Consider the following 22,045-nt stretch of genomic DNA (forward strand, 5'->3'; position numbering starts at 1 on the left):
TCTTACCAGCTTCCAGTCACAGACAAGTGACATTTCTGTGGGCTATCCAGTCCAGAATGCCACTTTCCAGCACAAAGCTTTAGTAAATCTCATCTATTTCTTCAACTTAATGTTATTGGTTCTTGTCTGAATGTGGCCATGAAGAACACATTCATTATATTGCTCATTTTCGAATAGTATTTTATAAATGCAGAGGAGCAAGCTGTGATTAGTTACCTGGTTATGGTGCCTGTGCTTTTCATTTCTATAAAAACACCAAACTTCTCTGTCAGCATATCTGCTCATATGTTAATACCACTGCATATCAACAAAGGGTCGAATGCCAAAGTTTGTGCAAAACTAAAAACCTTCTCAGCACAACACAAAGACTTTACAGAGAGTCTAATAATAATAACAATATATTTCCTGCGTTGCTTTATTTTCTACACAGTCATCTTAGTCCTGGCCTTGGGACATCGTTCATTTCCTATTATGACTATGATAATCTGTTGGCAAGATGAGAGGGGCTGAAATTCTGATTCACCACTTGCAACGCAGTTTGGTTTTTAAGAAAAGCTTAACCAGCTGCTTATAGCATTTCTGTCTCTCACACTGGTAATGTGGAAATAGAAAAGTACAAGGGTACACGTCTTGCACTGATAACAAGTATAATTGCTTCAGCTTGAGGGGGGATAACCGCAAAGAAATTTGACAGGTCTTGAAGTTTTTCATTTTTTCTTTAAAAGTACCTGAGACACAAAACCAAACTGTTTTCCACCCTAAGTGCAACAACACCCCCTCACACTTACCCTGTAGAAGGATTCATGATGCAACCTCCTTTGTCAGTAGATGCTTTGCAATTGCAGCCCCTCTCCAGCGTATCGTGATTCATCCCAAAATTGTGGCCCAGCTCATGAGCCAGGGTGACTGCTGCACCCAGAGGGTTTTCTGAATGATCCTTAAACAAATAAGAAAAAAAAAAGTATGTAATAGTGGTCAAAGTATGAAAGCAATTGAAAATTCACAGTCCCATTCCAAGGTCCTATTGTCTATTCCTCTTAATGCTTTATGAATTTACCAGCTATGGTAATACTGTTGTTGAATGCACACAGTCTTAAATCCATTCATGAATACCAGAAGCAGATTGGGATTTTCAGAGCAGCCTATCCATCCTGGCCACCCAGCTTTCTCAGCACACCAAATACTCAAGGCCATCAGGCAGCTTTGAACACGTGGGCCGTATCTTTATTGAGGGCTTTACATTTCCCTGCTCAGTAACTCCCCAAACCTCCCAAGACATGGCAGTGGCAGAAAACAGTAACTTAGATGTGGTGCATGGGAAAGGGCAATCATTTATGGGAGGGGATGAGTGTGATAAGGGAAAAACAAGAAGATCCATCCTTTCAGGTGGTAAATTACACAGGAAGCAAGAGATTTCCCTTGGTCTGTTTTATCTTCATCATACTGTTTCTTTAATGCCAGAAAGTCCAAGAAGAATTTTCAAGCCTTGTAGGAAAGACAAAGGACCCTTAAAACCAAGTGTTTTTTTTTTTTTAATTAAAGAACAAAGCAAGATGAAATCTTCAGTGCCCTCCAGTTAACACCTATGAATATTCAAAATGCTGCAAGTGTCAAGATCGAAATATTAACATTATTCCCTGTTGAAATACTGGATTTTTTGGACAACTACTTCTGAGAAATTCCCTGCACGGTCTGATTAAAGGCTGCTGATCAGACTGATGTTTTGGCTGAACCACAAGAAAGAGACATTTCCACATCGATCACTTTCCTTGAGGAAAAAAATATCCACTGTACTCACATAAAATCTTTCCCCAAAGGCATAAACATGTAATATAAATGCATGATCCACTATTTATCAGTCAGTAAATGGAATTACTGTGTACAGCTGCCTGCTCTAAAAGCATATATGAATATATTCAGTTTAAATAACTCCTGGTATAATCTAAGTCAATCTTCAGACTAAAAAGAAGTGAAAGGTAAAAGTATCTGTCATCAACTATATACAAATGAAGCTTTTAATATACGACCTGGGGAGGGGTCTGGTGGTTGGCAGCCCATGGCAGAGGTTTGGAACTAAATGGTCCCCTCCAACCTAAGCCATTCTGTGATTCCATGGCTTAAGAGCTTCTCCTTTCATCTGGCTGTGCTAATATGTTTAATAATTCAATCCTTATATAGAAAACAGAATTAAAAAAAGAGAATACAATTGAATTCCAACAACAAGGAACTACTTTTTTCAGCTGGAATAAACTCAAAACAATCTTATCTTGTAACAAAAGATTTTCCTGCTTTTCCTGACTTAAAAGAAATAACAGTATCAAAATGTTGTGACTAACATAGCAGCCAGTTGGCGTGCAGCTAACTTTTAAAATGTTTGTTTGAAGAAAGGAGCTGTACCATGCATCCTAGGAGAAGGATCAACATGGAAACGTATGCAGCAAAATAATCTGTAATAATCAGGTAAATACATGCTCCTGCACAAGGCCTACGTATGGAGATGTTTTATCTAGATACTGGTCCCATACAGTTTGATTTATCTTCGTTCTTACAGTAACTTATGAAATACTTAGGGAATTCAGTTCCATTGAATCTGGTATCCTGAAAAGAACACAACCCCTCACACAACTGGAAAACAATCCAGGACTGAAGATTAAGAAAACAATTACATAATTCCACATAATTTACTGGCGAAGCAATGGATGGATGCCTTGAAGTTATTGCTGTGTTGTCCAGCCTTAGAAATTCCTCTGAGCTGTGAACCAACCATATAGACAACAAATTCAGATCAGCTCCTCATTCTGCTAGGCTCTGTTCTGTGTACTGCAAAGGGACTCTGCTCATCTGAGCACCTCCAACACTGGCAATTAAAAATAAAAATAAGAGTTCATGCGGTCCACTTCAGAACTACAGCAATAAATGATCTGAAATGTAATTTGGGATTTGAATAAGCAAACAATTATTACATCCCATGCGGTTCTCATTACTAGCTCAGATCCACTTGGAATGCAATTTTATCAGTTTCTGGAGTGGGTTTTTAAAACAAGGAATGTGATGTCTCAGCAACAGGGGTTATTTGAAGACAGCATAAATGGAGATTATCAAAACAAACAGTAACATGGCCCCCATTTGATACCGAGACCACTTAAGTATTGCAACTACTAAAGAAACGAATAGCAATGTGACTGATTTATTTCACCTACTTCTTTTAAAGTTAACTTGAGTAGTAAAAGTCATTACCAAACAGTTTCACAACCATTGTTAAGACATTAAAAGATGTTGCATAAAACAGGCAGCTGCTTTCAGCTGAACTCTGCTTCTTTCCAGTGGGATTCAGCTGAAACCTCAGTAATAAAATACTGTCACCTACAGCTACAACACTTTCATGCCCCAATCCCTGCAAGTTCACTCCATTGTAAGAGTGTAAGTTTTCAAAAATATACCTTTAATTTCATTTAAGCCATTCACTGCCTCTGTTCCACAGTTGTTTAGCTTAACTGCCTGCTAAGGTCTACAGAAATTGGGTATGGAACTTGAGTGGAATTTAGATCTCATGGTAGGCCTGCAAAAAGGGTCAGGACAGTCAGACCATGAACGGTCTGTTCTTCCCAAATCTACATTCAAAAGCTTCTCATTTGGTTTCTCAGGCACTTACTCCATTGTCTCTTCCTTCTGAACTGTTTCCAAAGCCAGGAACTCTCTGAGGTTGGATGTTAGGAGTGGGATGGGTATAATCAAATTATCAGGGCTCCTCAGCGTTCAGTGTTGAGATGTTATGACACCATAGCCTCCCACGTCAAAAACTATTTCATTTGCACATTTTCCAGACGTAGAGCTTTTTGTCTGCACGTATGTATCAAGACTTTTCTGTGCATATCTGAATCAACCTTTGTTAATCAAGAGGGGTAAGGTTGGAAGCTGCCCACCTGGGTTTCAGGGTGAGAATTTGCTCGGTTTGGATTCGGCTCCTTATTGACGACTGGAAGAAGAAAAACATCCCTAGCTATGCTGTGCAAGCCTCAGGTTAATTTGCACCTCAAACATTTCAATCCACCAGGGTGGGAGTCTCTGGGAAACAACGCGTTCCACTGAAGCTGCAGCCTGGTTACAATTTCCCCACAGACCCTGGCTTTTTCTTGGACACATGAATCATTCTCTTCTCTGTCAGAGCCCTGGGAACACTTTAAAGAAATACTGGTTCCTCTTTTTCAGTTACTGGAATGATTTTTTTTTTTCTTTTTTTTTTTCTTGTTGTTGTTTAAACATCAGTTTCCAGAGTGAGGAAGATGGGATTTGCTGTAAAATACTGCAGTGTATTTTAAAGTTTATGCTATAAATTAAAAGAACAAACAGTCATTGTTAAGAGTATGACCAACTGCAGATAAAGCCAAAGCAGTGACTGCTACCCTGAGGGAGGAATGGGGAAAACGGGGCCGGGTGGCTCATGTATGTCTTTGCCAAGAGTTGGAAGTGCATCTGGAGACTCCTGAAGCTTTCCCCTCCTCTCTGCCTTCTTTTCCTTTCATACCCAGCCTCACGATACACAACAAAAAGCTGTAACAAACACAAACTAGAGACTTGGTTTCTAAAGCCAACAGGAGGACTGAAGCCCTTGTATTTTCTACAATTTTGATGCGACTTTCTCCACCTGATTTGATTGTTTTCCCCAATCTTTCCTACTCCTCATCTCTCCTGCTCACCTCATAAATCCTCCCAGCCTGGATCATCAATATATCATATTCCATGAATGGCTTCTTGCCTGATTGTCTCAGAGACCACAAAGGAGCCAGGCTCAGCTTGGATGATAGCTAAGAAATGCAGAGGCTTGAAGGGGCTGTATCTCTGGGGCCACTCTGCTGTGTGGATTGTCCTGAGGCAAAAACCTTGGTGTCTTGGACTCCAGGTTGGCTTCACAGCGCTCTGAAGAACTGGGAGCTTTGAGACCATGCAAACTCAGTGCATAGTGCATTCCTCAGCTCCCACCTCGCTGATACAGGAGCCAATGACTAAACCAACTAATGTGAGGGAAGCCTAGACTAAAACACAGAAAAAACCCAAAGGTTTTCAGGACTTCCAGCCTGAACTCAAAAATAAAGAATATCTTTGAGGTTTTTAGAGCTTCCTGGCTTTCGGCTCTAGAGTTGAGCTGAGGCTACCAGCAGAGCCTATTAGTGGCCTAATGTAGAATACACATCTTATTTCATTTCAAGCACTTGCACTGAAAAGCCTAGTTAATTCAAAACTGCTTTCCCCTCCCTCTCACAAAACACTGCTCTCAAAATTCAAACCATTCTTTTACATTTCCCCCTCCTGCCCCCCCCCCAAAGAAAACATCCCAGAACTACTAGCAGATATTGGCTAAGATGGTTGCTTGTTTGTTTGTCACGTCCAGCATCTAACAACACTACCTGTAATGCTCTTTAAGAGAGATTTAGGTGGAATAAATGCTGCTACTGTTTATACTCGTCTGGCAACATAACAAAAACACTGTGCTACGAAGATGGAAAGTAATACCTTACATAATGAACTCTGTAAATACAGAATAAAATCAATATAATAAAAGATTCAGGATAGCCCATTGTTGCCTGTAACACTAGTATACTCAGGTGCATAACAAACAGATCCTCTGGTTCTCTTCCTTCATAGCACTTCTTCATCTGACATAACGATGACCAGAAGCAGAGGATTTTTGAAAGGAAGTCATGCTATGTTTTAACACCATATTTCAGTTTTATGCTTTCCACGATGCAAACTATGAGTTAAAATACTTACACTCAAGCTGCTCGTTGATATGGATATTATTGGGACTGAAAACGTGACTAAAAGGAACTGACATTCTGGTACTGAACGCAGCACTACAACACTTGAGATCACATTGCAGCAGCTGGGACAGGTTCCAGCTCTGTGCTTTTGCCACTTACCATGACAACCCCTCCAGACTGCTCTGCAGTACACATGCTCATGATGGGAGCCATGCCAATGGTTGTCCCCTGGAAGTACACCCCGCTGCAGGAGGGAGGAAAAGGAAAAGGAGAATTGCACAATCACCACTCAGTGCCAAGATATCACCCTCATTATTTAAAGTCTTGTGTTTCTGCCAGCCTCAAGTATCCCGTTTCAAACGTGTCAGCTCCAGACATTTGCAGGTTGAAAACAATGAAATGTGCAGATTAGCTTTGCCAATTTGCTAAACTGACAGTGACAGAATCCCTGCTATGAAAAAGATCCATTTGATCACCATCCTTTGGATTTACTTCTGTAATGTGACCCTTTCTTCTTTTCCTTGATTGAAGTTGGGAATAGAAATGCACTCAAGGAAGGGTTACTTTAATGCCATGGGAAGTTTATATGCTACTTGCTGTAATACACGGCAGAATTAGTTTTTGCAAGCCAAGTATTAATACACATACAGAGCAATCAAATGATTTGTGGCAGTTTGGATAATGTCAGAATATAGATGCAGTGAGTAAAGAGAGCTCCTTTTAACTAAGTCTGTTCATAGCAGAGAGGATGGTTCATTGGTTGAAGTGATAACTGGATCAAGACAGATTCAAGACAGAGGTGCTTCTCTTACTCACATTTTTGCCTTCTTTTTTTTCCTTTTTAAGAAGAGGGCTTCTCCTCTTGATTATTTAAACATTAAGTCATAAATGGAAATCAATTACCCTATCCAGAATGTATTTTGAATTTGAGGTCATTCTACTAAGGAACAGGATTCAGATGACAGAATAACAGAATGGTTTGGGTTGGAAGGGAGCTTTACAGTCAGCTGGTACAGCCCTCCTGCCATGGTCAGAGGCACTTCCACCAGATCAGGTTGCCCAAAGCTCCATTCAAACCCAACCCTGAGATGTCTATACCATCTTGACAATAATATCCCCTCAGCTCTACTGCAGTGGGGAGGGCAGGACTGCCTTCTTCAGTAACAGTTTACACTGAGATCACCTTAAACTGACTGCAAATTCACACCTGAAATATTGGCTTATTACATATCCAGACTGCCACATGTGTTGTATCCAGGAAAGCTCTAGAAGGAAGAGATATCGCTGAGGAAGCAGATTTGTCTTTAGCATCTGAAGGGTCCAGCAAAACACTTTGTGATTGCAGAGAGGAAAGACAGCCTCTAAGGAGCACAAGTGACCATCCCAACAGCTGAGATGACCAGTCCAATCCAGCCAACGTTATTCATGGTGTAAACTCTACCTTATTAGCTGTGCATTGTCATGGGGTTTACGAGGTAGTAGTTTTAGCTTTCTCCAGTCCAGAAACTCATGGAGGCTGGTGAAAGGGTCTTGAGAAATAGAGCACTTATCCATGTCGTTCCACACTTCCACTCCGACCAGGGCTACTCGAATATTTAGAGGCCTATAAAACTAAAGGGAAAACAGAAACAACAATTGCTGCACTGTTGGATACTGCTATCACAGCAGCAAATACCAGAGTTGCCACAAGGGGGGAGCAGGTGCAGCGTTAGGGATGGAGCAGATAAAAATTCTAAGGTAGGAATAAAGTGGAGAAGGACTCAGGTATCGATCAAGACAGGATTTGGCTGACAATCTGAGAAAAGCATATACTAGATCTTTGTCTTGTTTATATGCATTACAGCCATTTGGATAACACTGCCATTTTCTGAGCATAAATTAAGCATGAAACATAAATACATCATAACATGCAAAATTAATTTTGAGCAGGTAACATATAAACGCCTGTCCTGCAGTAATAAGTCAGCCAGACAATTATGCAAGAGGTGGAGGTGTTTTCAGCAGCTTGTTTTTAATCACAAATGCTTCTCCTTGACTTAGTGTCCTTGAGAACTTGTTAAGATCTGGTCTAAACTACACTTCCTCTGTCATTATTTCACTACCAGCACAAGGGGAGCATGGGCTGGGGACAACAAGAAAGAAGAAAGAAAGAAGGGGTAGAAACGTATGACTTACTCTTACTTATAAATTTTAATTTTAAGCTCTTTTTCTTTTCATATAAGGTGAAAATGTAAGTTTTAGAAGCTTAATTTGTACTAATCATAGAATCATAGAATGGCCTGGGTTGGAAATGACCACACTGCTCATCCAGTCCCAACCCCCTGCTATGTGCAGGTCGCCAACCAGCAGACCAGGCTGCCCAGAGCCACATCCAGCCTGGCCTTGAATGCTTCTAGGGATGGGGCATCCACAACCTCCCTGGGCAACCTGCTCCAGTGCCTCACCACCCTGTGTGTGAATACAGACAAGGGTTTTCCAACAAGTGCTGGAGATGAACTTTTCCTTCAGAAAGTGCAATAATTTCTGAAAAACAGAAATCATTCTCACGTTCTTACCTTATCGACATAGTTTGCAATTTCTATCAGCCTCTGCTTAATTTTTTCCACATCCTTGCCTTGTCTCTGAAACTTGGAACATAAAGGATCAATGTTCTAGCAGCACAAACAGGGTAGTGTTTTCCCACAGCAGCCACTTAGCAATATTTGGTCCTTACTCACCCTCTGTAATCCCCAATTGCACATTCCTGTTGGCTTCCATGGGATAATAAGCACAGGCATTGGGATGGGATTTTGTTTTTCACAGAAGGACTTTAAAATCCTTAAGTCTTATACTGCAGTCTGTCTGGGACTGATGTTTTGTGAAAATGAAAAGGCTTTCCTGCACATTGCTTTGGCAGCAGAGCTGTTGTTACTCCCTAACTAGCTGTGTTCAAGGAGAGTGAAAGACCATCACATTTGCAAATGAAAAATCAAATGCAAGTAGCAAAATAATTCAATCCAAGGCTTCACATCTTTGGTTGCCATTCAACTGACTGGAACATTTCCACAGCCTGCCCTGGCTCCAAAGCTCTGTTTCTAAACTGTCAGGAAGGCTTCTTGCAATGCGATGGTAAAACACTACTTCAAAAGGGAAATGCAGGATCCCACAGCATCCTCCAAACAGTGGCAGTCCCACCAAGGGCTGTCAAAGAATGCAGTGAAGATACAACCGGTTCATGGGCTGTGAATTTTCATTTGTCACATCTTGAATTACCAACAGACATCCCAATTACCCGTGGGTGTCACATTCCTTATGAAATACTGTAAGAGAGATCTACAAAGAACTATCAGTGTTACCCTGTCTTCAAGGGCCTTCTGTTGCCTAGCACTGTAGAAACATGACATGTGAAAGCCTCAATATTTTTTTTTTAATTTATTTGAAGCACATTCCTTATAGTTCCACAAAAACTGAAAAGAGCTACTCATTTCCCACCTGTGTTTCCCATGTCCTTTTAAGTCTCTTACCTCACGATTATCTGCCACAATAACAAGCTCCACATACTTGGTTGTCTTCAGAGTCTCCCTCTTGTACTGTCAAAAAAGATAAAAACAGTATTCTGTTGGATTTTCTTTTTTTTTTTTGTAGTAAGTGACCCTTGGAATCAACTCTTCCCCAGTTCAACATAATGCTTGCAAGAGGAGATGCAAAACATCTCAGATTTCCAGCCTTCCTTTTATCTACCACAACAGAAATAGTTTGTGGTGCTCACAGAAAAACCCACAAAACCCAAAACCAAACAACTGAGATTTGATCACAGGGAGAAAAATGATGCAAAGGATTGATCAGCCTTTCGGGTTTCTGCAGTTGCAATGTTTGAGTTATCTTTCCTTACAGGAGAACATCATCTCCAGTGGAAAGAACTTCCCAAGGTGCACTTAAAGAAATGATTAATTGACTTTATGTAAACATTTTGCACAAACACTACTAGGGAAAATGAGTGACGAAGGGATATTGAGTCAAGCAGAGATCAAGCAGTCAACTGAGCAATTATGTAATAAAAATAATAATAAAAAAACCAAGACCAAAACTGCAGAAAAAAGAATCTACCTAAATGAACTGTCAGTGTCTGGAGTAGAAAACTGTAATGCTTAAAAAAAAGGATGGTTTACTTTTAATTTTATATCTGTATATTCATATAAAAGAGCTTGTCACGTTACCAGCAGTTCTAAATGCAGGTCTGATGTACAATGCTTACCTTAAAAAGATAAAACATTGTAATATTACTAATCATAGAACTCCTCTGTTACCCTAATTTAAGAGACATTCTAAAGCCCATAAAAGTCCTGTGATTTACGCCAGCTGAGCATCTGTTGCATTATTTCTCCCATGCCTCTGAAATAAGACAGTTAGGAAACAGAGGTTCCAGCAGCACGCCCAATCTTTGTGCCAGAGCTTAAGCAACTTCAGCAGTTGCACGACCTACTAATGACCATGATGCTCTTTAACCTAAAGGACAACTGAACTTCTCAAAGCAAACGGTCTTTCAAGGCAAACTGCGCAATCCCTTTTAAAACTCTGTCAATACTGGACATCACCATTCTGCCAAATTTCACAAAGTTTTCTTGATGTGCCCAAAATGTTTCTCCTTGCTATCTGCAGATCGATTTTGAATAGCTAGAGGAAAGTAAAAGATGTAACTCTCAGTAATTCAGCATTCTAATGTTAAAACACTCATATTTAATAGTGCTACTCAGCCTTCTAACTACAATGACTGGAAAACATTAATTTCCATTTAGACTGTTTCTGACCTGAGAAAGCATTAGAAGCTATCATTAATGACTAAGAATCAGTTCTACTTCATGGGGTTAGACTTACTGCAGGCCTGGCAAACGAGCACATGTAGATATTCCTGTAACTTCTCTTGGTACTGGGTTCTCTGCCATCTTCTTTTGTTCTACTGGCCACAACTGTCACCATAATGCAGGTATGATGTGTGCATGGACCTGGTGCTTCCTCTGCCATGCAGGTCATCAGGCAGCAGGACACCCAAGAGCCAGCACATCCCCTTTGCAGCTTCTGTACCAGCAACAAATGGGGTGTGAAGGGTCTCAGCAGAGCTTGATTCACCTCTCCACTACACATCAGACATGACTGAGCTGATACAGAAGGCAAATGACTGTGTGGGTTTTGTTTGTGACAGAGCTGGTCCCTCAGACACTGAAGATCTAATATAAACCCAAAATTTACTATGCAGTCCTGATTAAAGACATACCCCTGAGATACATCTGGTCTTCTAAATGAAGAGTGAAAACCGAGATGTCACCCAGGTGCAAAGATTTAAGAAGGGCCCTGTTACCCCAGTCAATAAGCCATTTGTTTTTCACCAAAAGTAAAATTATTTGGACTGGAGAGAGTTAGCCTGAGAGAAACTGGCTAGCAGGGTATAATCATATGAGCCTCTGATGACTAATTTGCATAACGAATCCATCCCTGCAATTTGCCCAAAGGCTATGTGTATTCCTTGGGTATGATATTTATTTATAAGATGTACCTAATTATCGCTTCTTTCTGTCTGCTTTCTGCAGCCAACTGCATCAACACACAATCCATTGCCTGATTTAATCACTCAGAATTAAAATGAAGAGTCAATAATACAGCCATGACAAAAATCCATGAGGGGAGATAAGATACTTTTTTCAGCTGATTGCTGTCCTGCTCCCCTGCTTCTTCAATACCTGATCTTACTGCAAAACTGCTGTCCTATAGCACCATATACTTTCAGTGCGTCCCTACCTGAGAACTGGCTTAGCTTGGATTCACAGGGCATCTCATTGTGATCCAATTCCCCAGATCAGCTGATCTGCGATCCACCAGGACCACTGAAATGGTTATTTTGTGTGGCTACAGAGAAAAGCCATAATATAGCGACTACATTACATGCCTTCTGTAGGATCCCACACCGATGGAGCTTATCTGGTTGGCACACTCCCTGCTGCAGTTTGAGGTCCCCCTGCATTATAAAATGATTCAAAATTTATATATACACACAGCCCTAAAGGAGAAAAACGCGTCTGCCCACACCTGTTGTACCATCTGACTCGATCTATCAAACCTCACATTTGGATCTGGGAAGATGAGTCTATTGTTTTCTCCATCATTTATTCATACGTAAATCTAACCCAAAGGCTAATCTAAATTTGTGCTACATTGATCTAACATTTCAGCTCTGCTCAATAAGCATTTAGTGTATGCAGATGGGTGAAAGGTCAGCGAAATAAACTAAAAACTACCTCGAGCCTGCCAAGAAACCTGAAATTTTCATTATGCCCTAAGCCCGAGACTGGATCTGTGCTTACTGCCGTGACCCAGTATACTCTGGAGCAGCCTTGTGTCTCAATAATTTGCAATTCATCATTATTCAGTGTATCCTGACAGTCTGCTTAGCTGCTGACAACACTGAAATGTGAAAACTCAGTCCACATATTACATTTGACAACTTCCAGAATTCATACATTAAAAGCGTATCCAGATTACTCATTACAAGCATTTTACCCAACTCTGTGATGTGGTTGGTGACAGGTTTCATATTTACGCCCAGTGAACCATTGCAACAATATCCTTCAGATACGTAAGGTGAATTCTAACACATAGTTGAAGCCATCAACAGAATGTGAGAACCACGAGGGTAATGGTGAAATTGTTTGGAATGTATCAGATAGTTATACGTATGCTTTTCATTTAGTTTGCCTGGTGTTACACGGATTGCCTCTGCAAACTTCACTTGCATGTCCCAAACATTTTGGGGAAACCTTAAAGATGCAAAAAGTACATTTCCAGCATGTGAAGTAATTTGAAAATACAGTTTTTAGGGTGTAAAACACTCTAGCTTAATGTAGGAACCTATTTTTGAAACTTCACTATAAAGAAGCCCGTTTTGGTAGAGCTGCACTTAACAAAAAGGCAGGCTGGAAGGCCATGGATTTTTCTGCTACCTTTCTGGGAAAGGGCTCATGTCACAGATATATCAATAATATCAAGGAGCATTAATATGGACTATTTAAGCAGAAATAATAAACAAAGCTTACGCAGATTAATGTCAACACTTTCATCCTACAGACTTTGCACCTTTTCAGAAAAATGCTTAGCCCATAAAGTTGCATCTGTAACAGCTAACACAATATGTACTCTTTTTAACAAGAAGAAATTTGGACAGATAACGCTTGATATTCCTAAAACACAAAATAACTTAATTCCACTATACAACTAAAATCTGGTAATGCCATTTAGGTTGCTTTCCTTCACAATTAACTTGATGCATGGGCTTAGCAGCACCTGTAACTATAAAACACAGGATGTGACATTTAATGAATTACAAGGTCAGAATTGTATCACCGTATGATTTCTGGACATCTAAAACAGTCTTTTCTACAATCCACGTCCAACGTGCACATTAATTTGTTGCAGTATTTCTTCTTCATGGTTTTCAGTTCATTTTCTACTGTTTCCATTAGTGCATTTCACATTAAGTGCACTCCTTACATAAAAACAATGACTGTTATATATCTGTAAGATAATATTGTGAGAATTTGTTTTGTCTGCACAGGATACTTTCCTGTAAGAACGCATAGGCTCATTTAGGTTTTAAAACACAATTCTCAAAGCATCACAGCTCTCGTGTTCTTTTCCACCTCGGCTGGCCAAGAACTTTTCCAGACATTGCTCAGTGTTCTTATGGGGTCCTAAATTGTTGCTATAATCATACATGAACCAAAATATATTACCATGGTAGTATGAAACTTTTCCTGTGCTATCTCATTACCAAAAAGAATGAGAAAAAGCAATAAGGGAGCGAGAAAAAGTAATGAAGCTTAAGCAAATCTTGTAAGCATGTGCTCAGCTTTAGGCATGTTCCTAAGCACGTGCCATCAACAGAAGCTGACCGTGTGGTTTAGCAGCCTGCTCAGTAGGGATATAGGAAATGAGTCTGGAAAAGAGAGTTATGGCAGACAGCGTTATGGAGATGCTACCAGGAAACTACTTAGGAAACCAGAAACACAAAACCACAGCATGCACCTACCCTGCTGGCTTGAGAGCGGTGCGACGTGTCAGAGGCCCTCATGGCAGAGATGTCCAGCTGGTGGCCACAGGACCCTGGAATTATTTCCAAGTTCTCTGCTCGGTAGATCTTGTGTTCACTTGTAGCACCTTCTAATGGCTCCAGAACGTAGCTTTTGTTTGCAAACACAATAATTCCCCTGTTACAGAAGACAGCAGAGTAAGACACGCTGCTTTCAAGAACAAACCTATGTTTGCCTTCAACAAGGTTACAACAAGCTTTAATAACAGAGGAATACGAAAAAGCAAAATGCTGATTTACAATATCATGGTCGGGTGGAGCAGGAAACATCAAAGCTGTGTATTTGTCATTACAGCACACTACACCTTACAAAAAGCTATGGCTCAAAGAAGGTTTTCCTTTTCTGAAGTGTCGTGCTGTAGAACAAAATTACATTTGTGTTTTATGTGTTTTCCATTCTCCCAGTGATGCATTGCCATTGCTGACTGGAGTAATGATGTGCGTGCTTCTGAGGACCCGCTGCAAACAGGAACGAACAAAAGTGTGTGAAATGTTTTTATAAGAGAAGGTAGAAAGCAAAAGAATTTATTATGATCTGCAGATACCTTTTAAACCAAACGCTGATGCAAGCATCAAACCTGCCAGATGAAAGAGGCACCAGAGTATGAAAATGGGTTATTAAACACTGCACCACGGGGCAGTAAAATGAAGTTCAGAAATATTAACTAAAGGATTCCTGTTTAAAATAACTTACTTGCCCAAAACTTAATTTTTACCACAATACCATATGTTGTCTGAGAAACTCAAAGGTCTTCTACTGAGAAACGCACTCCTATCACATTACTGTCAGCTGCAGTGTGCAAAGAGAACATCAGGATGGCACAATACCATAGGAAGGCATAGGTTAGGTTTACAGTCATCTGTACTTGAGCTCTGTCTGCAAGAGGAAAGCATTTATTATTCAAAGTCTGACTTAGAATTGTCTAGCTTGTATCCTGAGCACACACTGTCATCTCAAGATGCTCTTAGTTCCTGCATCAAACTGAATATTGAGTTTCCTTGGGCAACTATTTGATCAAAGAAAGGCATCCTTTAAAATCCTTTTTTGTTTTGTTTTGTTTTTATTTGTGTTTATTTGTTTTTATTTTTTATTTTTTGTTAAATATTGATAAACATTTGCTTATGTGGTATAGCAAGTACTCATCACTTAGACACTACACTGAACGTTCTGTTTCCATATCTTTAAATTATGAATGCATAAATCCCTTAACGCTGGCAAAGTCTCAGCAGAAATATTACAATCTACCTAAAATCCCTCTGAAAATTTTGATTGGCTAAAGTTCTTCCCCAATTCCTTCTCTACATTGCTCTACACTTTCTCTATATGCTATTAAACCACTATTATTTTTAGATTAAACCTGATGTTATATTAGTTTCTCTTTTTCCCCTATAGGAGATGTCTGCTCTTCTGTCTGTACTACAACAAAGGTGAGATACTACAAGCATTTTAAGACCAGTACGTGTCTCTGTGCAGTTCTACAGAAGGTTTAAAAAAGGAAAAACGTGGTGGAAGGAGCCAGAAGCAGGTTAATGGCATCGTAAAGACTGATATAAAAATAAAAAGTGAAATTATTTGGAAAAAGCTGTCCTAGCTATTCTAATCTTAGAAAGACACGATGAAGAAAGTCCCAATTACCTGAAACTTTGGTTTCAAGCAGACAGTCCATTTGTTACCAAACACCCTTAGCGTTGGTCCACCCAAGCCAACAAATAACCATTCCATGTGAAGTGTAATATCTAGATGTCCAAGGTAAAACAAGACTGGTAATCCACGATATTAAAAAGGCTGTGCAAAAGCATTCACCGTAACACCTCCAACAAAAGGAGAGCACTGTACTGATTTGAGCCAGGCATCTGCAGCTTCCTTAGTGCCCTTGGCAAATCAGGTAAAATGTATGATTTACCCATCATACAAGCATGCTGTGTGTGATGGATGACAACTGGAAAAGCAGGAGCGATTTATTACAGCAACCCTTGTAGCAATAGCTAGGATACATGATAACATGGATGACACATGGGGACCTCCAAGCAGGTTGCGCTGTGATTCAGTATCCTCACAATCTGCAGTTTTAAGAAATTAAAATTTAAGATCTGCCATATTCCTTGAAAAATTTAGGAAACCAGGGCAGCGTATTCTCTTTACTCCAATAATCAGCAACTCTGTAATCAGCATAATCAAGTAAGGGTTGTTGTTTTTCCCTTGTGCAATAAATCATTCAATTCTGGAGGCTTCTGGAACCAGCAGTGGAGGCAGAAGTCTATTAGTCACTGTTTGAAATGGGCCAGCCTGACCATCTCCCTTTATTAACAACTCCTAAACAGTATGAAACCATGAAGGTTTTATTTTTAATGTTAAAATTCATTCCTCTAGAACCTTAAAATATATATGTATACACACATACACATAATTTTCTTTAATTATTTACACTGAAATGGAGAGACTTAATAGCATCCTTTTTCTGGATAAAGCTTACTCACCCCTTTATCCCCTCCCCCTCAACGATTGCTGGGTTTCCAACACATCATCCTTTGTAAACCCAGATATTGTCCAAAGTGACTCATAACCCCCCGTTTTCTCTCACTGGAGGACATACAGACACATGAACAGATACCAGAATGATTAATTTTGTTTTCAACTGAGCAAATAAGTGCTAGGACAGCCTATTCAACTTGCCACCTAAACTCCCATTCCTTTAAGAACGGTGCCACCCCTTGCATATGAAGCAAAATCTGCAGTTTTGGCATAAAGGAAAGACTTTAATTTAATGCATGTTTTTCTTTTGAGTACTGCCTGCAGGACACCCGCACCCAGCTTGTGACCATCTGTAATAAGATAACAAATATCAAATATGAATTCTCTTGGCCAGCTCTGTTTTTTGCTAATTTTCCCCCTTGATTATTGCCAAGCACAGCACTTACAACTGTAACTAGTCAAAAAAAAGTTGATTTCTTTCTTTTTTAGTGCGACAAGATCTGATAAACGATACTTAACCAGTCTTCCACTACTGAGAATTTGATGTCAATTGAATTAATCTGTAATTGTTTTTTCCCTTATATTTTTCTGTTTCAAAGAAGCCTCTGTTTCAGTGGTTCTCCTATGCTCCTGAGTCAGCCCATGCTCCCCAGTGACCAAGGTGGGACAACTTCTTTTTCTCAGGAGACATTAATGTTAAATAATACAATGCTTTTCAAAAAATGAAAAGGCAGTATACTGAACTAGAAAAAGTCAAAAACAACATGAGGAACCCCAAAGGTATTCCAGCAACTCCATGTATGCTCGAGAAGCAGATATGAGCAGACAAAAGATCAATTCCTATGGAAATCTGTGAGACTTCTACCGCTACCTCAAGAAAAGATTACCAGAATTTCCAGACTTATAAATATTGGGGAAAAAATGCAATATAAAATATAATTTTTTGGCTTCCAGTTGTCTAACCCATGGTACATGTGTTTGCTTCTCTCTCACATGATAATGATACTGAAAACTCAAAGACCTACAAAAACAGTTGAGCAGGAAAGATGAGTCAATTCAGCTCCCATCTAAAGCAATCAGGCTCTCCACCACCAGTAGCAGAGAGGGGGAAAAACAAAATCTACATCGTGCAGCATGTCCAGACATCAGTTCATAGGCTTCAAGCCAACTGGAAGCAGCTTCAGTGCAATCTTGAGCCCAAGCTGATATTTCACTCTGCCTCTGAGCAGGGTTTGAGCCCTGCTCACGTCTGGGGCTCAGCACCAAACAAACCACATCCTCACTGCTGCAAATCAGCTCAAATTGTGAACTACTCATTGGTATCTGCCTAATACATACCATTATATGACAAATGGACACATGGGGGTGGGTTATGATGGGAGCTCTCACTCTGTCTCAAGGCAAAAGAAATTAAAACATTAGAAACTAATTCAGTAACTAATTTGTTATTAAGTGCTGCTTACCTTGCAAAGAATATCTCATTTAGGGAAATGTAATTTAATGGAATAAATCCCCTACTTAAGTCAGCAATAAAAGCAAATGTGAAATTTTTTCCCCTCTTAAGAAGCAGGGAAAAAAAAAGGCAACAACAAAACAAAACCTAACGCAAGGCCAGTCGTATTTCATAAATCAACAGGCTTTAGGAAATCTCAAAATATAAATGGGATTTTTCTTTTCCAACTTGTCAGCAGAAGCAAAGGCCCAGCCAACATAAACCATCAATGCATACTTGTCTGAGAAATTGTGATGCTGAAGTAAAACTTGGCTAGGACAGCATTACATGAAACCGTGATAGATTATTCTGCTGCAGCATTAGGAGAAAGTTAAGTAAATCAATAAATCTGATATCCACAAATGCAATTAAACATTTGGTTTTAATGAAGCTCAGAGTTATGCTCATTGCTAAACAATAATAATAAAAAGCCCTATTACCACTGGAATGTAGATGTTCTCAGCCTGTAAGAAATTAATTAGACTAGAGGGCTGTCGTGCTCCACACCACACACTGACATCGAGTCTGTCCACAGCGAAACACTATGCAGGACTCAGGTGCCATTCAAAAACCTGCAGGTCCTTTATTTCATAATTAATACTGCAGCTTCAAAAGTAAAGGGTCAGATCCCAGTGCTGTGCCCCAGAGGTCAATAAGTTTTAGCCATGCAGATAACAGAAGCGGAGCCTTCTGGCCACGAAATATTGTGCTGATGCCTGAGATGGAGGTGTGGTGGTAACTGCTGCATTCCTCAACATGTGTGATACCAGAAAGTGATCTGTGAAGGGATGGGGCGTTTTTATTTGTCTTTCCTGTAAATCCTACATTCCCAGGACTTCATCTAATGAGTTCCCAGGCACATAAGCAGGCAAACAAACAAGAGGGGGAAGAAAAATGCAGTAGCAAATAAAAGCTTTCACTTTTAGTCTGCTGTAATTAGTTACAGATGAGCACAATTGGGATAGCTGAATGAAGTGGACTGCTTTTCTAATAGGTTAAGTAGTCTTTAGATATAACCCAAAAAGCTTGGTCATTTTTTAGCTTTAGAAGAGTGGGAAATACAGAGAATGGGAGCCAGACTCCAGAGACAGAAGACAAATACTTCTGTATCCACCAGTGCTCTGCAGGCAGCCTTGGCCAGGCAATTCAGCTCTTTCTGTGCAGCAACCCAGCTGCAAACAGGGTAAATTTTAGTAACCACACACAGTAATGATCTGCTGAGGAAGGCCATCACACGAGACTCCAGTAATACTGTTATACTGCACATCAGAATTCTATTAAAATAGCAGGCCTGACCCACATCAACAAAGGCCAGCATCTCAAAGGGAGGTCACAGCAGTAGAATTACTGCTTTACATACTGCAGCAGTGGCAGAGGTTCCCCTGCTCAGACACACTGTTAGTCAAATACATGTTTTATTCCAGCCAATGCCTTTCATTAACCTGAAAATATATTCTAGAGCACAGTGTCAAAAATGTAGTCATACCCAGAGAATACAGTAGCATGCACTTAATCCTTCCTCCACACAAGACAGACATGCCCAGAGTGAATGTATGTTGGCCTGCACCTCTGATGCTTGGAATTTAAGCAAGGAGACACTTGAATCAAATGCGATAATGCAATTCCACATCCAACATTTGGGTGGCGAGAAACAGTAATCGTGTTATCAGAAGTGTCACTTGTGTGCTTAACGGGGAGCGTGACCAGGCTGACCAGTGAAAGCAGAGAGAGGTGAAGGAGTAAAAAGAAGTTGGCATCAGTGCCTATCTAATGAACACATTGAACAGCACCGTGTAGCAAATGGTATGGAAAAAAAAAAAAAAGCTTGATTGAAACTTGCACATCACATTAAGGCTTGTAAAATGTTTCTTCAAGTCACAAAATGTATTACATTTCATTTTTAATAAATGCTTTTAGATGTGACAGGAGGGAGGAGGATTAGGCTCAGCCGATTGATAGAGATCATCTGTTATGGTTGTGCCAGTGATGCCTGGGGACATTAATGTGCACCCAGGGACAACAGGCACACAACTGCCTCCTTCAGCTAACTGCCTGGGACGCAGTGAGTTTGGCCAGCTCATCTGACAAACAGATGGCTGTAGTCAGCCTCGTGCCACAGAACCATGGAGCCCCAAGAATTACTGCCTACTGCAACCCTATGCCTGCTGCTATCACTTCCAGTTACTGGTGGGTATGGACAATGACTGAATACTTCATATACATGAATGAGCTTATTACCTGGCAATGAGGGAGATCCACAGGATTTTCAAGAGCATCTTGGTGTTTTAGAAAAAAAAGGCTTCCCATGAGATTTGCATCCCTAAAAAACTAAGGCATTTCTGAAAGCCTCCCCTCACTGAGGTCACAGAGCAGATGCTCCTGGTCCTGCATGTTTCCCTGCTAGCTCCTGCACTTCAGCACAGACCATAGAGACTGTGCTCATCTTCAGGCTGCATTTTTTTGTGTATATACCAGCTTCTGTACTTGCAGAGAAAGTAACAGGGGAAAAAAAATAAGAAGTCACTCGAGTGTATACAGTTTTATCAGTGAAGAGTTGTGTGGTGGCTGCAGGCCAAAATTATTTACTAAAACCTTGAAGAGCCTCTGAGCTAGATAAACAGAAGGGTATTTCCACAGGAGAGGAAGGAAACGACTGTGTTTGGTCAGATGTTCACCTGCCCAGAAGCTCTGACAATCTAATTGGCTTTCTCATGTAGACAGAAGCACTGGAAATCCTGATTGCCCATTGTTCCCATTCAGCACACACACCTCTCCTTTCCAGCACTCAGCTCTTCCTCTTCTGGGGGACCCAGCAGAACACAGATTGCAGCACAGCAATACTCTCCTCTAACCTGCATTTTAGGCTGCTATCAGTGTCAATTCAACAATCTATGCCATAGTAATGAGCCACTCAAAAGTTATGCCTGAGAGGATGTAACATAGCTGCAGTATAGAAGTGTCTGTGAATATAAGAACTTTGTCTGCCTCTCAGTTATCTTTATATCACTCTCCTCTACCTCCCTAAAAATGCAAACCAGCCAAACGTGTCTTAGCCTGCAGATTTCACACTTCATTCTTTCAGTATCTGACACTGGCAGATTAATCACAGCATATTTATAAGCTAACAATGCTTTTCAAATGTGCAACCATACGCCATTAGCACTTAGTGGTCATATTAGATGAAGAGCAAGGTTCCTCCAGACCAGCACTCTGACCCAAGCTCTGGCCAACAGCACATGCTTAGTGGTAAGATAAAAGCCCATAAAAAGAATCTGACTGTTGTCCCAGCTCTGACACTACAACTGTATGGGACATCTCAGGGTTTGACAGGCCTGGAGAGGCTCCCTCTGCTCCCCTCCCTGCGTTGTCTCATCATGCTTTGAATCTACTGACGCTTTTGCCACTTGATGCCACCTGTGATCATGAGTTTCAAAGCTTCACAACGTGGTGAATAAAAAAAAAAGCTTTCCTTTACTCTAAAATTTCATTTGATGACTTCTAACTTCAAGGTTTCAGAGAATATTCAGTAATTGTCCCCTCTCCAGCGTGACATTCAGTCTAACTTCATCATACCCCTTTTCTCTGTCATTTCCTTTCAAAACTGACAAATCCTAGTCTATTTTTTGAATAAAAGCTGTTCCATACCTTTGATCATCATTTTTGCCCTTCTCTATATAACTTCTGGATATAATGCTTCCTTTTCTGAAATGAGGGTAAAGGAGGTAGGAACAAGAACTGCATGTAGAATTCAAGTAGGCGCACTACAGATTTATAGAAGTGGGTTTTGTTCTATCCCCTATTTCTATCTTGGTAACTCCTGTGATCCCATTTTGCTTCTCTGACTACCACTCTGTTTTCATGCTAGAATCTGAAATCTCTCCTTTATGATTAGTTTCACATCTTTTAATGAACCTGGGGGGAAAAAGACGCTGCTCCTACCCCTCCACGCCTGGAACACTGCCCAAGGTGTGTGTCCAGGGGGTGTGGAGGGATTTGGGTGCTTGGAGATGTTGGTGAGCCAACAGCTCACACTTCCTTTCACTAGATGTGTTTCAGGCACTCCGGCCACAGCCGTGCGAGGTAGGTAAGAATCATTAAATGAATTTCACAGATGGAGAGAACGAGACAGAGAGATACGTCCAAATTCAGCCAGGAGCTGTCACAAAGCCAGAAACAGCCTCTCCGAGGAGAGCAGCATTTCCTGC

At 40.4% G+C, this 22,045-nt stretch overlaps 1 protein-coding gene across 3 annotated transcripts in view; it reads right to left on the reverse strand.

Annotated features, from left to right (window-relative positions):
• The window catches only part of ADAM12 (ADAM metallopeptidase domain 12), a 168,488-nt gene that overhangs the window by 46,867 nt on the left and 99,576 nt on the right, over window positions 1-22,045 (reverse strand). For all 3 annotated transcript variants that reach the window (XM_090145647.1, XM_090145648.1, XM_031597316.2), the window contains 6 exons: window positions 13,816-13,993; window positions 9,263-9,328; window positions 8,315-8,386; window positions 7,201-7,370; window positions 5,919-6,003; window positions 789-937 (listed from right to left, as the gene is read on the reverse strand). In XM_090145647.1, coding sequence (XP_090001773.1) covers window positions 789-937; window positions 5,919-6,003; window positions 7,201-7,370; window positions 8,315-8,386; window positions 9,263-9,328; window positions 13,816-13,993 — 720 coding nt within the window. The remainder of the gene's footprint in view (window positions 1-788; window positions 938-5,918; window positions 6,004-7,200; window positions 7,371-8,314; window positions 8,387-9,262; window positions 9,329-13,815; window positions 13,994-22,045) is intronic.

The sequence above is a fragment of the Phasianus colchicus genome, chromosome 8 (genome assembly GCF_987193195.1).
Source record: "Phasianus colchicus chromosome 8, bPhaCol1.hap1.1, whole genome shotgun sequence".
NCBI classification, from domain to species: domain Eukaryota; kingdom Metazoa; phylum Chordata; class Aves; order Galliformes; family Phasianidae; genus Phasianus; species Phasianus colchicus.